The sequence below is a fragment of the Eptatretus burgeri genome, chromosome 4 (assembly GCF_056783735.1).
Source record: "Eptatretus burgeri isolate ZD-2024b chromosome 4, Ebu_testis_v1, whole genome shotgun sequence".
NCBI lineage: Eukaryota > Metazoa > Chordata > Myxini > Myxiniformes > Myxinidae > Eptatretus > Eptatretus burgeri.
In genome coordinates, this window is record NC_140964.1 from 134,301,375 (window position 1) to 134,324,819 (window position 23,445).

Here is a 23,445-nt window from a genome sequence, read left to right on the forward strand (position 1 = left end):
GAGACGGTTTAGTCGCCGACAACCCGACTATGGAACAGGTTAGTATAGGTTTACACGGTACCTGTAGCAAGTCACAGATCTAATCTGGCCTGACCTGACAATAACCTGTCCTTCTGATGGATGTTAAACTGGGTGTCTCATCTGCCGGAATTAATTGTTGGACCTTTATGCTCCCATGGTGTCCTTCGGGAAAAGTAGGCGAGCACACTGATCAAATTCCAAATTCCTTCCCCAACCTTCAGTGGGCATTGCATCAGCGGCACAGCCACGTCCTCAGCTAATGATGCTACTCACAGCCATGTGCTGCATGCAAAATAAGAAGACGTCTGTGGCCGTTAAAGAACCGATGGTGTCCTTCGTGAAGAGTCGTTGAACTAGCGCCGAGACCCTCAGGAAAGTGCCAATTCCTGCTCCAACCTACAAGGGGCACTGCATCAGCAGCGCCATGGCATCCCTGCACGAACTGATGCTAACCAGCAGCCGTGCAGTTGCGTACAAATGACGATAAATGAAAAGATGCATCAGGCAAAACTGAATCACACTAACCACCTAGCTCGTCTACTTCTCTCCAGTAGAAATCAGATATAAGAAACCTCATCAAACCAGAGGGCTCCTTGCTGGTTTATTTAACAAGTCGATAGATTAAGTCTCTAATCTTGCCAAACACACACAGAGAGAGAGAGAGAGAGAGAGAGAGAGAGAGAGAGAGAGAGAGAGAGAGAGAGAGAGAGAGAGAGAGAGAGAGAGAGAGAGAGAGAGAGAGAGAGAGAGAGAGAGAGAGAGAGAGAGAGAGAGAGAGAGAGAGAGAGAGAGAGAGAGAGAGAGAGAGAGAGAGAGAGAGAGAGAGAGAGAGAGAGAGAGAGAGAGAAAAGTGACGAGTACAAATGAAACATCCAGACGTTCTCACACGTCCTGTAAGCAGCTAAATGAGAGGTGAATCACTCATTTCAAAATCTCAAATTGCACCACGTACTTTGTGCATTTTCTTCGTTTGGATGTAACTCAAGGCTGCGTGGTAGCATCATTGGCTGAAGGCACAGCTGTGCTACTGATGCAATTCCCTCTGCCAGTTAGGGAAGGAATTTGTAACTTGGTCTACGGTACCGGCGATGGCTCGCCCACTTTTGGCGAAGGACACCATGGGATATTTAACGTCCACTAATGAATGCCAGCAGAAGAGACGCCGTCTAACAAGGTATGGCACACACATTGATGATTCACCTTGCCTGTGAAACACCAGGACGACGGTTTATTGCTGCGTCAGGATTCAAACAGCTCAAAGGAGAGTTGCGTCCCTCTGGGCTATCCTGCCACACCATATAACTTGCACTTACAAGACAAGTAAACGTCGTTTCATTATATTGCAACTGAACTGTGCAGTGGTGTGTTTTGTCTCAGCACTGGAAATCAAATTCTGAGATTACAAGTTCATTGAGGTTTGTCATCAAATTGGTTTGGTTACATTGATGAGGATATTATGCAAAATTGAAAAATATAAACACAAAGTGTCACTGCCTTGTAACATTCCTGAAATGATCAGTGTGAACCAATGAAATGTGAAGGCACAAAATTTAAATTCATTAATTGCAAGAATAACGATTCAAATACTGTACTGTGTATAATTTTTTTTAATCAACCATTGTAATTTGTGCAGAGATAAATTGTGTGCAGATCCTTTGAGCTTTCGGAGCATTTTAATCACATTTCACCTTCCACAAATTGTGATTCGTCATCCCTTAATGAAATTGCACAAGCTGCTTGGTTGCAAATATTGGGGGGAAACAGCTGACTGTGGCATGCAGGTTAAAAGAGGAATTGCTAATTCAACAGATTTTACGTGAAAAAAACAAAATCTTGGTAGGTTCATGTCGTAAGGCTCATGTTGTGTTTTCATTGCTGCTTTGTCGACACCTTATTAAACGGATGATCCAAACACTCGGGAACAAAAGGATCGAATACACATCAACGTGAACATGTTTCTGACTTCATGGATGAGTTCCCTTCACCAATGGAAAAATACTAAAGTGAGGTTGAAGGGTTATTGTGTACAAGAAATAAACTATAAAAAAAGCCTCCACATCTCCCTCTCCCTCTCCCCCTCCCCCTCGGTATATATATATATATATATATATATATATATATATATATATATATATATATATATATATATATATATATATATATATATGTGTGTGTGTATATACATATATGTATATATACATATATACATATATATGGATATATATATATATATATATATATATATATATATATATATATATAAATATATACATGTGTATATATATGTACTCTACCGGTCGAAAGTTTTAGAACACCCCCATTTCTCCAGTTTTTACTGAAATTTACAGGGAAATGGACCATCACCAAGTCCAGGAGGGAGGATTTTCCATTGACAAAAATCCAGGTCATAAAGCTAACCGATTGAGTCAGTCCCATGGAGTCACATAAGTCCTTTGCTGCAGTGCCATGGCTGGTGAGAGAGTCACAAACACTCAGCTAATTGGCATGGTGACAGTTTAAATCACCACATATGAGGAAGAGAGAGTTGGGATTGGTTAAAAGTTGGTCCTTGTTGGCTGACACATAGGTGTAAATGAAGTTGTAACTGTGAGGAGAACAATAAAACCAACAGACAAAAGAGAAGTGGGAACAGAAGGGAAGTCGCAGCCACATGAAGGTTGGAGGGGGGCAGGCTGGGGTGAAAGATGGGAGATGGGGTGAGTGGGAAGATGAGTGGTGCCGAGTTGAAGGGGAAGATGGGAGGAGGCGGGTGAGGGGGGAGATGGGAATGGGCATTGAGAGAGGGATCGTTGTTGGGCAATGAGCACTCAACACAAACATCAGTGAACAACAAGAACCAATCCGAAATGGTATAAAGCTTCGACACTTATGTTTAGAGATATTTTTGCAATCCTAGGTTTTAGGCATTTACTTAAATGATTAACTGTTTGTTAATTTTTAATTAGTTTTGCGTTGGAACTCTTCATCCACTCAGCACCAAGATGGCTAGTCGCAAAGGATTAACCAAAAGCCATTAGGTTGAATTCAGTCCCCAGACAGCTCAAATGAAATCACACAGACTTCTCAGCTATCCTCCTTCCCCTAATAAAACCAGTTGTGTTTTTGTTTTTCTTCAAAACAAATTGCAAATGTGCAGTTATGTGTGTGACCCTGAAAATCCCATGCTGACACTTGGGTTAAGCTGCCCACTGCTTTGTGGGATCCAAGCTTCTGATGTGCCTACTTTCAAAGCAGTTCATTCAACAATTCTTTGAACTACAGAAGAGATTAAAAAAACACTCACAGTTAACCACCTTCCCTTGGGGTTGATGGATGTTGTGTTGCGGGGGGGTCACACATGCACAAGAATTACCATTCATTGATCCTATCGTTGTTGGTGTTTCCTATTTTCTTCACAAAATAACATCGATCATTCTAAAGTTAAGCTCTACCCAGTGTTTCTCTGCTGCCAACATGGTAAATTACCCTATTATATCCCACAATTCTTTATGGAAGACACACAATGTATTCTCCCGATGGTTGCACGATATGCATCACCTTCATGAAATCGCATCGGGCAGTAGCTGTTTTCTATCGAGCAATTTGGTTTTCCATGGTCACCTCATTTCATCATATTTTTTACATTTTTATTTTTCATAAAGACAAGTGGTGTGCTGGGATGGTACAGAGGTAGCGTACTTACATTTTCCGTGTCTAATCTGGGTTTGATTGCCAGTCTGACTATAAGCTGTCAGATTGGTGCTTCGCGTGCGAGGCATTGATTCACAAAGTGGGGCAAGAAAAAAAATTATCATGCTTTTCTTGTTTCAAGAAAGCTTTTGGCTTTTTTAACACATTTGTGCACCTTGGCCTGGGCAATAAAATGCTGCTGATAAAAAGGCAGTGATGCGAACATTCCCCAAAGGCCAAAAATAAAAAATAAAATAAAAATACACTATTCATCAGTAAATGCAATTTCGTAAATTTCCCAGTATTTTGTGGTCGATGTCATGTCTTGTCCTTTATTGGGAATCTATTTTTCAGTGAAACTCATTGCATCTCTTGATTTGCACAGCCAGTCTGCGACCAACAAAGGCACTCCTTCGTTGCTTCTACAGAAAGGAATTCAGAGTTGTTTTTCATTATATGAAAGGATATGTGCGTGCAACCCTGCATCCACACGAGTGTGCGAGTTCCACCCATTGATTGGATAGTTTGCCTGACTCCATCCACAATTTCCATATTTTAAAATGTACAACCATTTAAAATTTACCCTTTAGAATCCTTGACAATTAACCTTTAGAACCCTTTAGAATTCACCTTTGGGAACCCTTGACAGTTTACCCTTGAGAACTTGAGAATTTACAATTTAAAACCCTTTCAAATTAAACTTTTAACCCTCTAGAAATTTAGCATTTATCCTATAGAACCCTTTATAATTAAACTTTAGAACCGTTTAGAACTTCAGCATTTACCCTATAGAATCCTTTAGAAAATAACTTCTATAACTTTTTAAATTACCCTTTAGAACTCGAGAATTTACCACGTAGAACCATTTATAATTAAACTTTAGAACCCTCTCGAACTTTAGAATTTACCCTGTAGAAATTGTTTGAATTAAACTTTGGAACCCTTTAGCACTTACCCTATATAACCCTTTATAATATAACCTATATAACTTTATAAATTTTCTTTATAAAAAGAAATGGTGTTGGGATAATCCTGAAGGAAGATCATGTCAAGAGGGTATTGGAGGTGAGGAGGGTGTCTGACCGAGTGATGAGTGTGAAGTTGGAGATTGAAGGGGTGATGATGAATGTCATCAGTGCATATGCCCCACATATGGGGTGTGAGATGGAATATAAAGAATATTTCTGGAGTGAGTTGGATGAAGTGGTGGAGAGTGTATCCAAGGATGAAAGAGTGGTGATTGGAGCAGATTTCAATGGACATGTTGGGGAAGGGAATAAAGAGGATGAGGAGGTGATGGGGAGGTACGGTCTCAACAAGAGAAATGTGGAAGGGCAAATGGTGGTAGAGTTTGCAAAAAGAATGGAAATGGCAGTGGTAAACACGTATTTCAAGAAGAAGGAGGAACACAGGGTGACATACAAGAGTGGAGGAAAGTTCACACAGGTGGATTACATCTTAAGTAGGAGATGCAACCTGAAAGAGATTAGTGACTGTAAGGTTGTGGCAGGGGAGAGTGTAGCTCGACAGCATCGATTGGTGGTCTGTAGGATGACTTTAGAGGTGAGGTTGAGGAAGAGAGTGAGGGCTGAACCAAGGACCAGATGGTGGAAGCTGAAGGAGGAAGACTGTTGCGTGAAATTTAGGGAGGAGGTGAGACAAGCGTTGGATGTTGGTAAAGATGGGTGGGAGGATTGGGCAACGACAGCAGAAGTTGTGAGGGAGATTGCTCGGAAGGTACTTGGTGTGACATCTGGACAGAGGAAGGAAGATAAGGAGACTTGGTGGTGGAATGAGGAAGTACAGGAAAGTATAAGGAAGAAGGGGTTGGCAAAAAAGAAGTGGGATAGTCAGAGAGATGAAGAAAGTCGGCAGGAGTATAAGGAGTAGCGTCGAAAAACAAAAAGAGAGGTGGCTAAGGCCAAGGAAAAGGCATATGACGAGCTGTATGAGAAGTTGGATACAAAAGAAGGGGAAAAGGATTTATACCGATTGGCAAGACAGAGGGACCGAGCTGGGAAGGATGTGCTGCAGGTTAGGGTGATAAAGGATGCAAATGGGAATGTGCTGACGAGCGAGGAGAGTGTGTTGAGAAGGTGGATGGAGTACTTTGAGGAGCTGATGAATGAAGAAAATGAGAGAGAGAGAGAAGGTTGGAAGAGGTGGAGATAGTGAATCTGGAAGTGGGGTGGATCAGTAAGGATGAAGTGAGGACTGCTATGAAGAAGATGAAAAGTGGAAAGGCGGTTGGCCCAGATGGTATACCAGTGGAGGCATGGAAGTGCTTAGGAGAGATGGCAGTGGGGTTGTTAACCAGATTGTTTAATAAAGTCTTGGAAAGTGAGAGGATGCCGGAGGAGTGGAGATTAAGTGTACTGGTACCGATTTTCAAGAATAAGGGTGATGTGCAGAGCTGTGGAAATTACAGAGGGATAAAGTTGTTAAGCCACACCATGAAGTTGTGGGAAAGAGTAGTGGAAGCTCGGTTGAGAGGAGAGGTGATGATCTGTGAGCAGCAATATGGGTTTATGCCAGGAAAGAGCACCACTGATGCGATGTTTGCTTTGAGAATGTTGATGGAGAAGTATCGGGAAGGCCAGAAAGAGTTACATTGTGTGTTTGTGGATTTAGAGAAAGCTTATGATAGGGTGCCAAGAGAGGAGTTGTGGTATTGTATGACGAAGTCGGGAGTGTTGGAGAAGTATGTGAGGATCGTGCAGGATATGTATGAGGACAGTGTGACAGCGGTGAGGTGTGCGGTAGGAATGACGGACCGGTTTAAGGTTAAAGTGGGATTGCACCAAGGATCGACTCTGAGCCCTTTCCTGTTTGCAATGGTGATGGACAGGTTGACGGACGAGATTAGACTGGAGTCTCCATGGACCATGATGTTCGCGGATGACATCATGATCTGTAGGGAGAGTAGGGAGCAGGCTGAATCGAGCCTTGAGAGGTGGAGGTACGCACTGGAGAGAAGGGGAATGTTAGTCAGTAGGAGTAAGACGGAGTACATGTGCGTAAATGAGAGGGAGGGTGGTGGTATGGTGCAGTTGCAAGGAGTTGAGGTGGGGAAGGTGGATTGGTTTAAATACTTGGGATCAACTGTCCAAAGTAACGGAGAGTGTGGGAGAGAAGTGAAAAGAGAGTGCAGGCAGGATGGAGTGGGCGCAGTAGACTTGCAGAAGTGATATGTGACAGAAGCCAAGCTGCAAGAGTGAAGGGCAAAGTATACAAGACGGTAGTGAGACCAGCTATGTTGTATGGTTTGGAGGCGGTGGCGCTAACAAAAAGACAGGAAGCAGAGCTGGAGGTGGCAGAGTTAAAGATGCTGCGATTCTCGTTGGGAGTGACGAGGATGGATAGGATAAGAAATGAGTGTATTCGAGGGACAGCGCTGGTAGGACGGTTTGGAGACAAAGTGAGAGAGGCGAGATTGAGATGGTTTGGACATGTGCACAGGAGGGAAACAGAGTATATCGGGAGAAGGATGTTGAAGATGGAGCCGCCAGGCAGGAGGAGAAGAGGAAGGCCAAAGAAGAGGTTCATGGATGCGGTGAAGGCGGACATGCGGGTGGTTGGAGTGTCAATGGAAGATGTGGAGGATAGAGCGAAATGGAGACAGTTGGTCCGCTGTGGCGACCCCTAACGGGAGCAAGCCGAAAGAGGAAGAAGAAGATAACTTTATAAATTACCCTTTAGAATTTAACTTTAGAACCCTTTCGAATTTAACTTAAAGAACTTTCAAAATTACCCATTAGGACTCTTTAGAATCCTCAAGAACTTTAGAATTTACCATATAGAACTCTTTAGCATTAAACTTTAGAACCCTATTGAACTTTAGAATTTACCCTATAGAACCCTTTAGAATTGAACCTATATAACTTTACAAATTACTCTTTAGAACTTTAGAATTACCCTTTAGAATTAAACCCTATAACTTTCCAAATTACCCTTTATAACCCTTTATAATTACCCTATAGAACTTTATAATTACCCTTGAGAACCCTCTGGCATTTGCCCTTTAGAATTATCCTTTGGAACCCTATATTCTAAACCCTTTAGAACTTTAGAATTTAACCTATAGAGCCCTTTAAAACTTTAAAATTTGCCCTATATAACCCTTTTGAATTACCCTTTGGAAACCCTCCAACATTTATCCTTTAGAACACTTTAGAATTGCCCTTTAAAACTCTTTAGAATTTGCTCCATAAGAGCTTTAGAATTTACCCTTTAGAATCCTCTAGTATTTACCCTTTAGAACGCTTTCTCTGAAGAAGCGGTTTTACTGTGGAGGTTATGCAGGTTTGCTGTTATTAACACAAACGTTTGTTATTAACGCTGGACTTCGTCCAAAACGAGGGCTGATGAGTTTGGTCTCACTTCTTGAGTCTGTGTCTGCGTGTGTGTGCGTGTGCAACCATATCTCGGACATGTATGGACCAATTTCATTCGTACTTGGCACAAAGGCAACCCATGATGGTATTTTTTTTTTTTTTTTTTTTTTTTTTTATACCTTGGTCGAGGCTCGTATGAGAGCTAACACACAACTCACAGCAAGGAGGCATGAGACAAGAGGGGCGGGAGTGGAAGGGACAAAACATTGGGGAACAGACACAGGTGAACTGTGGAAGGGAGAGGGATGGGGATGGGACGGGGAACATGGCGAGGGGAAGATGGACATTAAAGGGACTTTCAGGAAGGAAAGCAGGAGAATTGAAGGAAGTGGGCTTGGGTGGATTATCGGGGGTAGAAAAGAACGAGGATTTGGATGGGGAAGATAAGAGGTGGTGGTGAACAGCTGTTTTGAAAGCCTGAAGGGAAGAATGGGAAAGAATAGAGTGAGGAAGTTTATTCCAAAGGCGGGAAAAAAGAGGAATGAAAGAGTGAAGATGAGCAGTGATTCGTGATTTTGGTAGTTTTACCAGAAGGGGGTTGTTGGCGGACCTTGAGCGCCCTGTGGAAATGTGGTTGGGACAAATCGCACAGAGAGCAGGGGGCAAGGCTGGAGAGGAGTCGGTAGAAGACAGAAAGACCACCGACCAACCTGCGGTGATTGAGTGAGAGGCCCAAAGACTCAGCTTCATTGCGGGAGATGCCAATGATCTTAAAAGCCCTGGTTTCGACAGCGTGAAGTCGAGAAAGGTGGGAGGCAGGAGCACCAGCCCAGAGGGGAGAGCAGTACTCCATCAGGCTACGGACAAAAGCTTTGTAAGTGGTCAGGAGCTCAAGGGGGCCGAGGAAGGACTTTGCACGACGGAGGATTCCCAGTCGGCGACTGGCTTTTGAGGCAAGGTTGGAAATGTGACTTTCCCAGGAAAGGTCATGGCAGATAGTGAGACCCAGAAGCTTGAAAGAAAAGACTTCTTCCAGAGGATTGTTGAGAAAGTGGATGGGGGGTTTGTAAACGGTCCTTTCAGAAGAGACATAGTGAGAGTGTGAGATTTGTCTGGATTGAAAGACATGTTCCACGTGTTGGACCAGTTTGTGATTTTATCCAGATCTGCAGTGAGCCGAAGAAGCTGCTGCTTGCCGGTCTGAGGGATGACAGATGGTACGGCAGAGGGTTGAGTCATCGGCAAAGAGAAATAGAGGATTTTCCAGAGAGTCCGAGAGATCATTGATGAAAACCAGAAAAGAACAGGGCCCAGAACGCTACCTTGAGGAACTCCAGCCTGCACAGGAAGAGGGGATGAAAGAACTCCATTTAGGGCCACACGTTGACTGCGACAGGAGAGGAAGTCTGCGAGCCATGAGTGGAGATGGCCTTGAATACCATGGGAAGAGAGTTTGGTGAGTAGGGCAGGGTGCCAGACTGTGTCAAAAGCACGTGATATGTCCAGGGATACGGCTCGGATTTCCTGTCTGGCATTGAGGACCTCCATCCATTGATGGGAGAGCAGTAGCAGCATATCTAGGGTAGAGTGACCTGGTCTGAAACCAAATTGATGATTGGAAATCAAGCCATTGGAGAAGAGGAAGGATTTCATGTCTGAAGCGATGATGGATTCCATAACCTTGCTGATGATTGGGAGAAGGCTGATTGGTCTATAGTTACAGGGATCTGTTTTTGCACCTTTTATGCAGGGCAGTGATGTTAGCAGATTTCCAAGCAGATGGCAGATGACCTTGGGAAAATGAGAGGGTGAATAGAACAGAGAGAGGGGTGAGCAAGAGCAGAAGAGCAGGCTTTGAGGACACGTGGGCTGATGCCGTCTGGACCGGTTGCAGAATCTGACTCGAGGTTTGAAAGCAAGCTCTCCACCTTGTCAGGAGAAAAGGATACAGAGTCCAGGGACAGTTGGGTGCGACTGGGTAAAGTGGGTAGAGAGATAGTGATGGGTTTGGGACACAAGATTTAGCTGCAAACACCGAGTTTAGACATTCAGCTTTATCACGTGTGGAATCAGCAGTGCGGCCATTTGAGGTAAGGGAGGGGATGGAGGGGGAACATACACCAGAAACAGATTTGATTAAACGCCACCAGGATTTTGAGGAGGGAGAGAGGTTTGAGAGTTCAGACTTGAGATGAGAAAGATGTTGTTTTCTGGCTCTCCTGAGGGTAGATACACACTTGTTCAGACTTTGTGGAAAGAACTGAGATTGCTCCTCAGTTGGGTTTGCTTTCCATGAGGCAAAGGCAAGTTGTTTCAGGACAACTGCCTCGCCACAAGCTTCAGTAAACCAAGGGCGGGAGGAAGGGTAAGACAACTGAACACGAGAGGGGATAAATCTGTGCATGAGGGAGAGCAAGTTTCTTTGAAAGAATTCCCAGGATGAGTTGATGTTTGAGAAAGTAGTGATAGGAGACCAGTCTGTAAGTTTGATGGCTGCTCGGAGACCCTGCCAGTCGGCTTGAGTGAAATGCCAGACTCGACGGCGGTGAGGTGGTTCTCTGATAACAGCCAGAGAGATGTCCACTTTAACAAGGACGTGGTCAGAAGAACCAATTGGAGCGAAGGAAGAGCAGCAGATATTGTCAGGGAAATTTGTCAAAATCAGGTCCAGAAGAGACAGAAGTCCAGTATACCTTTTTTTTTCTTTTTTTTCATTCAGTTTTTTTCTTGAGCAGATCCAAGACGGCCGATTGGCAGCCATTTTCCATTTTAGGTGTAAAAAAAAAATAACCCGGTGTTGAACCCTCAACAACAATAACCTCAACAACAATAACCCTCAACAATTTCTCGGACATGTATTTACCGATGTTGTTCAAACAGATAAAGAATGATGGCTTACATCTACTTGTCAATTCGTTTTTGAGATCAGATCCAAGATGGCCGATTAGCAGCCATTTTCCATTTTAAGTGTAAAAAAACCGATGTCAAACACTTCCTCAACCATTTCTCGGACATGTATTTACCGATGTTGTTCAAACTTGGCATACAGATAAGGAATGATGCCTCACATTTGCATGTCATTCTTTTTCGAGATCAGATCCAAGATGGCCGACTGGCGGCCATTTTAGTTGTAAAAAAACCCGGTGTTGAACACGTCCTCAACCATTTCTCGGACATGTATTTACCGATGTTGTTCAAACTTGGCATACAGATAAGGAATGATGGCTTACATCTACTTGTCAATTCTTTTTCGAGATCACTCTCTGTACAGCAAATTGACTAAAACAACGGGGGCTATGACATTTTACGTATATTTTCCTTGCTGAAGTTGGTGTTTAGTTTATTTCTAAATACAAGTATCATTATTGCTTGTTTTCAACATAAAATGTCACTCAATATGTTCTTGTGTACACATCGGTTACTGCGGCTGAAGTCATGACAGTAAGTTGGGCCTGTTTAAAATGTATCGTTACTTTCATCGTCAAGACGATATTATTCTTTAACGCCATGAGAGGTTTGTGGAGGATCCTCGATGCACGTCATGCATAAGGAGAGTTCATTGTACTTTTGCTTGAACTGCAAAGACACAAGTAGACAATAGAAATGAAATATTTTTTCTATGCAGGTCTAGGGCTCTAGGCTTATGGAGGAGGGTTATGCAGGTCTACAGTACCCTGATATCAAATAATGAATGGCAGGTTTACAGACTACCAAAGGGTATTGGAATCCGGGGCAGAAGAAAAGTGGATATAGATGTACACATGGAAGAAACGAGGAATAACAAAAAAAGGAATAACAATAGCCCAGAGAGGAGCAGAATTGGAAAAAAAATCAGCACGTGCAGAAGAGATCGTGAATGTGTATTGGTGAATGCACAAGGTCATGATGGGCAACACATTTAAAAGACTGCAGTGAGTGTAAGGAAACAATGCACACAGGGAGACAATTCCACAATTGGCAGAATAAGGGAGCGATGAATGTAGGTGGGCAACTAACCTGGATTTGGGGAGGTTGAACAGATGAGCTTGAATAAAATGGAGCCCACCAACCTGCCACTGGTGAGAGAGAGTAATGATCCTTGGGAATCTGTGTCCTGTGACTCCTATCTTGAGATTCTAATGGTGTGTGAGGCCTTGTTTCTGACCACTTCAAGAGGAGAAAAGTGGGAAACAAGAGCCCCAGTCCCAAAAGGGCAGCAATACTCCATGGAGCTCCATATGAAAGGCTTGTGCATGTGGAGAGCTCTTGATTGTCTAAGCTCGATGCAGTATAGCCAGACGCGATGAGTCTTTGATGCCAATTTGGTGATGTGATTTTTCCCAGGAAAGATTATGTCAGATAGTGAGGTCAAGAAGTTTCAGGGACTGCGCCTCTTGCAGTGACTGTCAGAGAGGTGAATTTGATAGTTTCATTGCTGATCCTTGTGGAGAGACAGTGTGAATTATCAAGAGAATCAGATAGACTTTGAGACATAGAATGGAAGGCAGTTTCCATTCGTTTATTAATTTATTCATCATTTAATGATTAAAAGCAAAGATCCTCCAGATTGGTTGCAGAATTTTATTCAATTAGGAAACGGCAGTCTATGTAACTGGAGAGAATAACAAAATGACCGGTATTTTTTGTCTCAACTTTCTTTTTACTTGGGGCTATCAAAAGGTTATGTGAACTAGCGGAGATTCCATGTAATGTAAAATATGACAAACAGATGATCTGCCCTGTTTGCTTGGCGCAAGGTCTCTCGGTCGCCAGCAGTCAGGCCGCACCGTCCCTCAGACATTACCGGTCTCCATTAGAGTTATGGTAGGTATGAAGTCGCAGTCAAAACGATATCCAATTCACGATCTCGTGAGATATGTCCCTCAGAAATTCTGTGGACAGATATTTCACATCATCTCGCTATATTTTACATGATAGACGGACAGACGGGACAAACGTGCTGTTGTATGGAATAAGTTTCTCACTGATGCAAACTCGTGACACCACCTGTTGGATCCACCATATAATAAATCATCCAAGATTGTAAAAAAAAATCTAAAAGCCGGATCTTGACTGGGATCACTCAAAATGTCTGGAGAAATATTTCCAACTACAAGTGGCTCCAGCACATGTAATGTTGCTTTTTATTTGGATAAGCAGAGCAGGCAGCGGTATATTCAGATTTTAGAAGTTGCTGGGGTCATAGATCCTTACAGCTTGCCAGGAAACTTGTTGACCCCATGGAGAAGCAAGCTAATATGGAGCAGCTGCCCAACCTTCAGTATCCCGATATCTCCAATTATCGAGGAAACACTTCCTCCGATGACACAAAGGAGCCCAACAGAGTTTATGAGAGCCTCGACAGCTCCAAATATTTTGTGGCCAGCTGGGTTGATGGAACAGGTTAAAGAAACAGAAGGCTCCTGTGATGTCCAAAATAAGTACCAACCAATATTAATCAACAATTGTTTGCTTGTATACACATTGACATGTCACTAAACTCTGTCGGGCTGATTGGCTGTTGTAATAGTGCTCTATCAATGCTGTAAATAGGGCAACTCTCATCAAACCCTGATCACCTAATGGTCCAGATTAGCATTGGTTGTGATGTCTCCGCTCACAAATGAATGGAGAGTGTGTGCTGGAATGCTGAATGATTCTCCATAATAACTAGGTGTACATACACATTACTTCGCTGATGGGTGTCATCAAGCTATTGCATGATGTACTTCACAAACTTATTACATGTCTATCTGTGAATCTCAATGAGGATGTACTATGAAGTGAAACATGCGAAAAAAAAATGGATCTTTTAAAACATGAAGTTGTTGTCCTTGCTGCTGTCATGGTGGCTGTGGTTGTTTGTTGTTTGTGTGCTCCTTCCATGTCCTTCATGCTGTATTTCTAAAGGGTTCCTGCCGTCTTGCCGAACAAGTCTCAGGCAATGTAAATAGGATCAGTGATTTTGGGCAAGAAAAAAAACATTCAGTGTGCTGGTAAAGTTTGACTGGCAAGATAACAGAGAAACAAAGGCACGTGGCATTGTGACATCACGTGAGAAATATTTAGGCCTATAGAAGATGGGATACCCACAATAGCCCAAGAAACGCCGAGTGCTTTTCTTTGTTTTCAATATTCAAGCGTATACACCTCATTGTTTCAATATTGCAAAGCAGCAATACAAAACCGCCTTTCATCAAATTAGAATGATTCCGTCTCGAAATTGTACAAAAATTCACAATGTGGAAGGCAATGTTATTACCTCCGCCACCAAAGGTAGATAAAGGTTATGTTTTCACGCCTGTCAGTCTGTTTGTTTGTTTGTTTGTGAACAAAATATCTCAAAAAGTTGTGGACGGATTCGGACAAAATTTGGTGGAGAGTTTGGGTATGTGACGAGGAAGAAACGATTCGATATTTGTGAAAATCTGAATTCGGATCTGAACCCGAGCATTTTTAGAGTGATTTTTCACCATTGAGAGATTGGGTTAAAAATGACATATCGCAGGATATCTGAAGAAAAAATATGGACTGATTTGGACGAAACCTGGTGGATGAGTTGGTTAGGTGACAAGAACAAGCCGATTAAACTTTATTTCAGGTTCGAATCCATGTCCAGCCTATCAGTGGGATACAAAACGTAAACGAGTCAGCCTGGCAGAGGTACGCACTCTACCGAGTGGCTATTCCAGTTCCCTTTGCAATTCAAGTTTGAAGACATTTAACAATTTAATTAAAAAAAAATTCAACTCAACTCTGATCTATGCCGACAATATTCGTTTACACCTCTGATGGAAAGAGTCACATCAAAGTTTGGACTTTAAACAAATGGACACTAAAGCATCATTGATGAAGTCCAAATCACATCCAAGAATATTAACCCTGAAGGTGAAAAACATAATTTGTTATTTTTCAAAGGAGAATAATTACTTTATTACAATGTGGATAAATTATTATTTTGCTCCGTCTGCAATGATATCCACTTGGTTCAATATCTGCTAATTTCCAAGTTACAAATTAAAACTTTAAAATAGTTTTTCAGCAAAACAACAAATGCCACCTGCGAAGTAACTGCATGGTATACTACTTCAAGTGGTGTTATACAACTTCGATGATCTTATAACACAACACTTCCAAATGGTTTTGTGGATTAAGCAAGTCAGTGGTGTTGATAAAGCATCCTTGAATCTCGACAGTAAACCAATGCATTCACATGTCAGAGATTAATTTTTGTTGCTGTCATTTAAGTTGAGCTTTCTATACTTCCACACTTACTCGGTTACGTATAACATAATCCAACGAAATTATACCATCTATTACTTGGAACAAAAAATTGTGTCCATTTCATCATAAAGATTCGTGTTTTTAAAGCCCATCTTTCCATGATTGAAGAAGGAGAAGTGGGGAATGGGAGCATAAGGCAGTGGTTCCAGTGGGAACATTTATTATTCTACACCAACAGGGACCCTTAAGAAGGACACGGAAGGAGCACACAAAATTATATATAATAATACAGCAAACCCACCATATTCGCAAAGGTTGTGTTCCTACAAAACCTCACAAATGCAGAATACACGAATATGGATACCTCGGTTTAATGGGAAAATTGGGGTTGGGTTCCTGGGTCAGACTGAACATCAGGTGGGGAGTGGGGGGGGGGGAATGGTAAATGTTTATGAAGAAGGATTAAAATTAATCAATTACAGTACAGTATACAAAACAGTGTTTTATTGTCGTATGATGATAATGGTGGCGGTGTTAGAGAGGAAGTCAGAATGATGATTTATGCCCACTGGGAACGCACTCGTACCAGGAGGCAGCCTGTCTAACACAAACAGCTCGGTTTCTGTTCAAACTCATCACTTTATTCTACTTCGTTCCAGCAGACTCACCTTCCTTCCCCACTCATCATATATTTCTCGGCCATGATTAACAGCAATTACAAGTTCACGATGGAGAATTGAGAGGCGCAATGAGGTGTTTGTGGTTCTGCAACCAAATACAGTACTGTACAGCATCAACATCTGCAAACTTCCCCCTCATGTACCCGGTGTTGGTGGTAGGGTGGGTGGGAGGCAACGTCGGGTAGGGTGATGGGGCCTCTCAAACTCGCGAATACTGGTAGTCGATGGGTCGCAAATTAGGGATCGGTATACATTTTCCAATTGTTGGATACGTGGAATTCGTGAATGCAGAACTCTCGAACATGGAGGGATTGCTGTACTTCTCAAAGCAAGAGAATATTATATGAGTATACGGAAGGAGCACACAAACAACCATCACCATGACAACAATTAAGTGTTATTAAACATCTGGTTTTTTGCATGTGCTCCTTCATTTCACATTCTCATTGACACTCACAGATAGTCATGCAATATGTTTGTGAAGTACTACGTGCTGTCTTTTCATGAAACCCTTCAGCAAAGCAACGGGTAGCCAGGGCTAGTGTTTCCCTAATCTAAACAAGACTCAAGCTTAATTTTTTATCCTGATGCCCTCAAGCAAACTACAAACTGCAAGTGGCTGATAAGTTTTGAAAATTATCCAGCTCTTACACCCTCAATCATTATTTCCACTTTTCCTTTAAACATTGGCTGGGATGCAGATATTCCCGCAAACATTATATTGCTCGTTGTGCGGAACAGAGGATATTTGGCTGATTGGTTGATCAGGTCTTGTGAGAAAAAAAAAACATTTTCTTTTTCAACCCAACCCTCCCCTCTCAAAGCCTCAACCTCCTTTCCCAACTCTGTCTCTTCTCTGCCCCCCTCCCCCACTCCAACTCGCTGTCCTCCACTCCCCCTTTCTTCTTCAAGTCCTCAACTCTCCCCTCACGCCCCCTTCCAACCCCAGGTCCACATAATAGTTACGAACTGTTAAGACTGCTAAGTTTTCTCGGTGAAGTAAATGGACGAAAAGGTAATTTTACAGTACGTTGGATGGAATTGACTGAATAATTTGAGGTTATACTATTTACATCCTCAAAATGTTTAGCACACAACAATGCAACTTAACATTGACCATGGCTGAAGACGAGAATGATGGGTTGGAGTTGTTTTATTAAAGACTTTAAATATTAATATTTTTATACTTTGTAGGATCAATAAGCATTACCTCCATGACTACTTTCTTCCTCTGCATGAGTTTTATTCAAAATGTACCTTTCTGACATGATGCAGAAACTGATGAAGGAGAAAAAAAATTAGGATTAGCTAAAATATTATCTCGTACGTGTCGTTATGTCGATGATATTTGCGTGGTAAACTACAATATTTTTTGATAGGCAGCTTCACAAGATTTATTCAGACAACCTGATTGTAAACAGGAGTGGTATTGATTGTACAGTTGCTACATATCTGAATGTGTTGGTTGGAGTTGGACAGAATGGTTTTAGTTCAAGTGTATATCATAAAGTTGATGATTTCAGTTTCCCTGTGGTCGAGTGCACCTTTTCAGGTCGCAATGTACCAATTAAAATGGGTTACAATGTCTTTTCATCTCATCTACTTAGATTTGCAAGAATTTGTTCAGTGAAGGATGATTTTGTGGAACGTGCGAGGTTTTTTTCCCATCATGTTAAACAAGGGATATTTGGCTGATTGTTTGATCAGGTCTTGTGAGAATTTCTTAAGACTACATCGTCACCTTTTATTTAAGTTTGGTTGGTTTTTCATGTAAACAAGTTCCTATTGCATTGCATTTGATATAATAATAACAATGATTTAATTATTTTAATGAGCTAAATTATTTCATTAATGTTATTGATTAAACATACATGTTTGTCGATGGTGTTGAGTAATGGAAGTATTGAGATTAAAATATATATATATTTATATATATAGAATAAAATTTACGTTATTTATGAAATACATTACAAAGAAGAAAAAGAGCAATGAGATTGCAGACCCTCACCAGGACTTCTTTTGAGTGTTGTATATTTGGAGGTTTTAGGGTAAATCCAATGTGGCTGCCAAACCATGTGACCCAAAAAAAATTTCTGTGGACCATTTTATCCCAAGATGAACCTCAAAATTTTTCATACTGATCGGATGTGGCGTTCTACATATGTATTTATGACGTCATAACGAGGGTACCTATGATGTCATTAAAAAAATTCACACTCATTCCCCATGATGAGTACTAGCCATGTGCCAAGTTTCAATTTTTTTTCCTTATGTGGTTTCAGAGATACAGAGATCCAAAGTGTTTTGGTTTTTCTAATATGGCCACACCACGTGACCACACCACGTGACCTATGACGCCACAATTATCATTGAAACATTCTACATGAGTAGTCACACCGATGGAGGAAATTTTGTGTCAATCGGATAAGCGGTTGCAGAGAAAATAGAAAATTAGTATGGATGGACTACGTACGTACGGACAGGTCGGGTCAAGTGTGGGAGCATGCGCCGGAGTAGCGCGTCGCTACGTCCACTTTCCTCCGGGACTCCAGGGGCCTCCATCTGGCCATCCCCTAAGCAGATGCCTGGCCCATCCCCATCTCCTTGAGATGCCGATCAACCTGCTGCAACCACGAGGCATGTGGTCGGCCCATTGGCTTCCTCCACTCACGAGACTCCCTCGCTGAGAGAATCTGGTGAGCAGGATCAGCATCAGGAAAACGAGCCACATGTCCATAGAGCCTCAGCTGACACTCACGGACTATGCAGGTAACAAATCTCATTTGAGTTTCTCTCAGCAACCGCTCGTTAGACACAAAGTCCGACCAGCGATAGCCAAGGATTCTCCGAAGAGACCTGGTACCAAAGGAATTAAGTCTCCCTCTCAGGTCCCTGGTCAGAGTCCAAGTCTCACATCGGCTGAGCAAGACTGGAAGCACCAAGGACCTGAAGATGACAACCTGAAAACATAATGCCTCTGGCGACTTCATCAATGGAGGCATAAAAACCCTCCCTTTCTTTGGGTGGTCTGTAGGCAACAGACCGCCACCTAGATTAATCCTGATAATAAACCAGAGTTGGTGTCAAAGCCACCCAATGCTCGCCTGTTTATACATTTATCGTTTTTAAAAGACTCGTCTAATAATTAATATTTTTTTATAAAGCATTGCAGTGAAGTCTGATCCAAATAATTTTTGAGCAATATATGTATTTGTATATTGTAATCAGTAACAAGTGCGCAAGTGAGCACAATATACGCCCAAACAAGAAGGCATATACAGAATTGTGCTACTGCATGGAAAACAGCATCCTGGTTGCCATGGCAACCACTTTAGATGACGAACGTATGTCACGACACACCGTCTCCACAGTGTGTACCTATGTACCAAATATGAAACGTGAAAGTTGAAAACTTTGGGAGTTAGAGTGCAGACAGAAACGGACGGGACAGACAGACAGGACAGACAAACAGACAGACAGACGGACGGACAGATGACCGGTATCACATAATACGCCCCGATATATATATATATATATATATATATATATATATATATATATATATATATATATATATATATATATATATATATATATATATATATATATATCGGGTATATAAAAAATAGTGTGGTGGATAAAAACATTAGAAAGGAAAAAATAACTTGCACCAAAAACTTTAACATTTTCACTCACGCTGACGCTCACGCCGGGGGTATCACTATAGCTCTCTGTTCTTCGAACAGGCGAGCTAACAATAACCCTCGTTATATAGGTCGGATATATTCCGATTGCAATGGGCCATAAGCTGACACAAGAGGCCTGAATCCTAAGGCCTATACCGAGTGTCACCTTCTCAAGGCCTATGTCACCTATCGGCTCCAACCTTTCCATATTTGATGATCCTTTGAACAGTTGCCTTGGTTGCTTTACACTGAACAGGAAACTTTTACACTGAAGAGAAGAATGAGATTTATAGGTGACTGAGGAAGTTGGTCCCACAGGTAGGAGAAAAGAGGATCTAATGATGTTTTTCCCGGTAATGATTTCCTAAGCGACTGTGTGTGACCACCAACCATGTAGATTAACAGATGGAAAAACGAGCTCCATCACCGACGGTCCGGTAATCCATCATGCGTGATGGTATAGTGCTTCCAAATGGAAGGAAAAAGGATGAACGGGAAAACCCATCACACTGTCCATTTTCACTTGAAAATTCGATCCTGAACTCGCAGTTAGGAAAAGGCTGCTCACGTTTCCGTAAATTATCCAAGTAACGAGGCCGGGTCTCTTTTCAGCTGAAAATTCCGGCCGGTCATCTATCTTTTCTGGTAACCCAGGTGATGGTGAACCTGTTACGAAACAAGCCAGGCCAGACCAGGAAACTCCATTAGCAGATTCACACGGACAATAACGCACGGATTGAGGATATCCCTGATATGGAAAGCCAAACAACAGTCAACTGGAAGAGATTTCTCTGCGACATGAAAAGCTTTTCGAGCGAATGCTTCGCTCGACCAGTAATCTTCTCCATTTGCATTTGTGATTCCCATGCACGAGGCACGCATTCATCCGGTAGAACAAGGACAAAACCCAAGATTGAAATTCAAACCAAACAATGTCATCATCCTTTGGAGCATATGTCGCAACTTCAAAGGATTCCAAGGTTGGTTTGTCAAATGAGAAAACGAATCGGGAATAAGAATATGTCAATGAGACATCACCACGAATTTATATACAGGGTGTCCACAAATTGTTTGTGAAACTTTGACCTTTTCTAACTTTCGGTGTTCGCACGATTGATGCAAACTGTGAACGGTGCATGAAAGTCCATCAGGTTTTGTTGCCGTTTATGTTGTTATTATTGTTGCTGTTAAATGCACAATTCCCGTGGCTTTCTTGACAAGTTGACATTTTCCGATGAGGCAACTTCTACATCAGTGGTGAAGTCCACCAACCACAGGTACCACATTGGAGGACAGCAAAATCTCAAGAAATCTGACAACATTAAGGACACTCATCAAAGATGAATGCCTGGTGTTCTTTCAGGGAGTCACGCATATTCACCTTGAACAAGCAACACGAGGCTCCCTGACTGTGCTTCGAATGTGCGTCGGTTCTTGCACGACGGCTTCCCAGACAAGTGCATCGGTTGACGTAAAACAGTTGCTTGACCACCTCATTCGCCTGATCCATCCTCATGGGCCGACGTTTCATGGGCTGTGTAAATCTTATTTACTCATCAAAACCACATTCTTTGGATGAACTTAGGGCTTTGATGACAAATGCCATTCACGACGACTCAGCAGCAACCTGAGAAAGTTTTCCACAAGTTGGAATATCGGATTGAATGATGTATTACAAAAGATGACGGCTTTGTTGAACCTTCGAAATGTGAGCTGTGTTGACTAAAAACTTTCTGAATGAGACTTTCGTTTGACATTAATAGTTTGTACCTTGCATGGGAACATCAAAAGTTATAAAAGTTCAAAGTTGCACAAGGACTTTAAGGACGCCATGTATGTCAGAGTGAGCCGTTTCCTGCCGCGTGTGTGCGCGGCACGCTCTCACAGTGTTTGTGTGTCACCTTTGGCCAAGTGCCCCAAAATTTGCTTCAACACATTATACATACCAGCAGAGTACCTGAACTACGGGCGGTCCTGTTCCAGGCATGCAACATGTTTATAACTGCTGGCAGTGATGACCGGGAACCAAGACGTCCCGCTTTGATTGGACACCTGACCCCCCCCCCCCTTCAAGACCTCCTGCAAAGATAAAAACTCTGCTACACATTCATTGGGGTCATGCTGATCTTATGTAGCAAGTCTGGATGAAATCAGCCCAAAACTGTAGGAGGAGCAGCACGACGAACAAACAAACAAACACACAAACACCAGTATGTGAATCATTGTGACGACACTCAGTAGGGCAACGTCATAAAAAATATCAATCAGGTGCCCCACCCAGTGGAGAGAGGGGCGGAGCTTGGCTTACGCCCTGCCCCTTCCGCATTCAAGGTGAATCGTTTGTCCGGAATCGAAGAGATTTCATTTTAGGTATTTATGTTGCACACGCAGAATTGGTAGTTGATATACAAAGCGTCCAAGTCACCATGGGACTACACCGAGTGGAGGTAGTCGTCACACGATCCTGTATGAGACCATTTGGCCCATCATTGACACGTGAAGGAAATGGGAGTAAAGATGGAGTAATCTCATCGAGTTGAAGAAAAACATAAAACACCATTGGTAGTAATTGGTATAAATGCTTGAGGTACTTACCATGAGTGGTAACCACAGGAGGACCCTCAGAAAAGCTATGAAGACGACGCATCGTTTTTTGACAAATGTCCCATCACTGGATTCATTGTTCACTTCAAATCCACGACCACTTCCACCACTGACATCAGCAGCGTGGTTCACACAGGACAACTGCGAAGGTGTTATCGGAACCAACGACCTGCTGTCAGTCGCCGGACTCAGGTATACACCTGAGCGCTCCACCGTGAGATACGTTATCTCGGGCTTCAACGGCATCGTCGAATTGCGTTCTCCCAGGAGACTGGTGCGTGCTGGAAGGGCACAGAAAAGTCTTGGGATTGTGGGAAGAGCGACCTGGGTAAGCCTGCAAAGGGCCACCGCGTAGACCACAAACACCAGAAGACCATGCGTTCCAGTCGCATCCACGAAACAACCTCCCCAGGACCTCGGGACCACATCACCCCAAATGCCAAGTGCAGCAAAAAGGCATAAAGTGACCACAACCACCGCTGCGGAAATTGCTCCAGCTCGGGGGTACACGGATCGTTTCCCTTGCACTGAAGCAAGACCCGCACAGTGCAGGCTTCCGGTAAGACCAGAAAAGGTGTGCAAGAAGGCTGAGGAGGTGCAGAGTGCCGACTGCGGCTGAACAGGTTCCGTGAGCGAGAGGTTCAGTATGAGGGTCACGACCACACTCAAAGCACCGAGAGCATCATCGGTGCATATGCAGAGCAGGAGAGTAGACTCTGTGGTTTCAGAGCTCGGGGGTCTCACCCTCCCATGGAGACTCACCCGAATCAGGCGCCACATTGAAAAGGTACTGCACCAAAAGGACATAACCGCCATAGTGAGCACGACTGCACCAAAGACAACTCCAGGGGGACCGAACGTGCCTCCATCAGTGTGAGCAGAGGCATTAGTCCCATTGCGTGTGAGACTCATGCTCATCGTTCCAAGTTCGTTGACTGCAGCACGTCAGGGCAAGAAAAGTGCAAATAAGCAGTTGCAGAGATTCAATGCCACGTGTATTCATAAGGTGCCCCTCATCTCAAGTGGTCGGAGCTGGCTTGTGAGAGAACCATTCCTTATGTGTCGTTCACTGATGGGGAGGGCATTAGGAGTTGAGGTCGCCCTTCACTCACGCCCACTCCACGGAACCCCACGACCCATCCCCAGCCATTGTGAGACGACGCGTTAAGAAGAGAAAATGACTCGATGTGTCACTGGTACTCGCTGTTGCCCTGGCGACCGACGCCT

The 23,445-nt window shown here is 42.9% G+C and overlaps 1 protein-coding gene across 2 annotated transcripts in view; it reads right to left on the reverse strand.

Annotated features, from left to right (window-relative positions):
• Nucleotides 1-23,136, reverse strand: part of GPR149 (G protein-coupled receptor 149) — an 88,106-nt gene extending 64,970 nt beyond the window's left edge. For both annotated transcript variants that reach the window (XM_085880092.1, XM_085880091.1), the window contains exon 1: nucleotides 22,210-23,136. In XM_085880092.1, coding sequence (XP_085736218.1) covers nucleotides 22,210-23,136 — 927 coding nt within the window. The remainder of the gene's footprint in view (nucleotides 1-22,209) is intronic.
• Nucleotides 23,137-23,445: the final 309 nt, after the last annotated feature.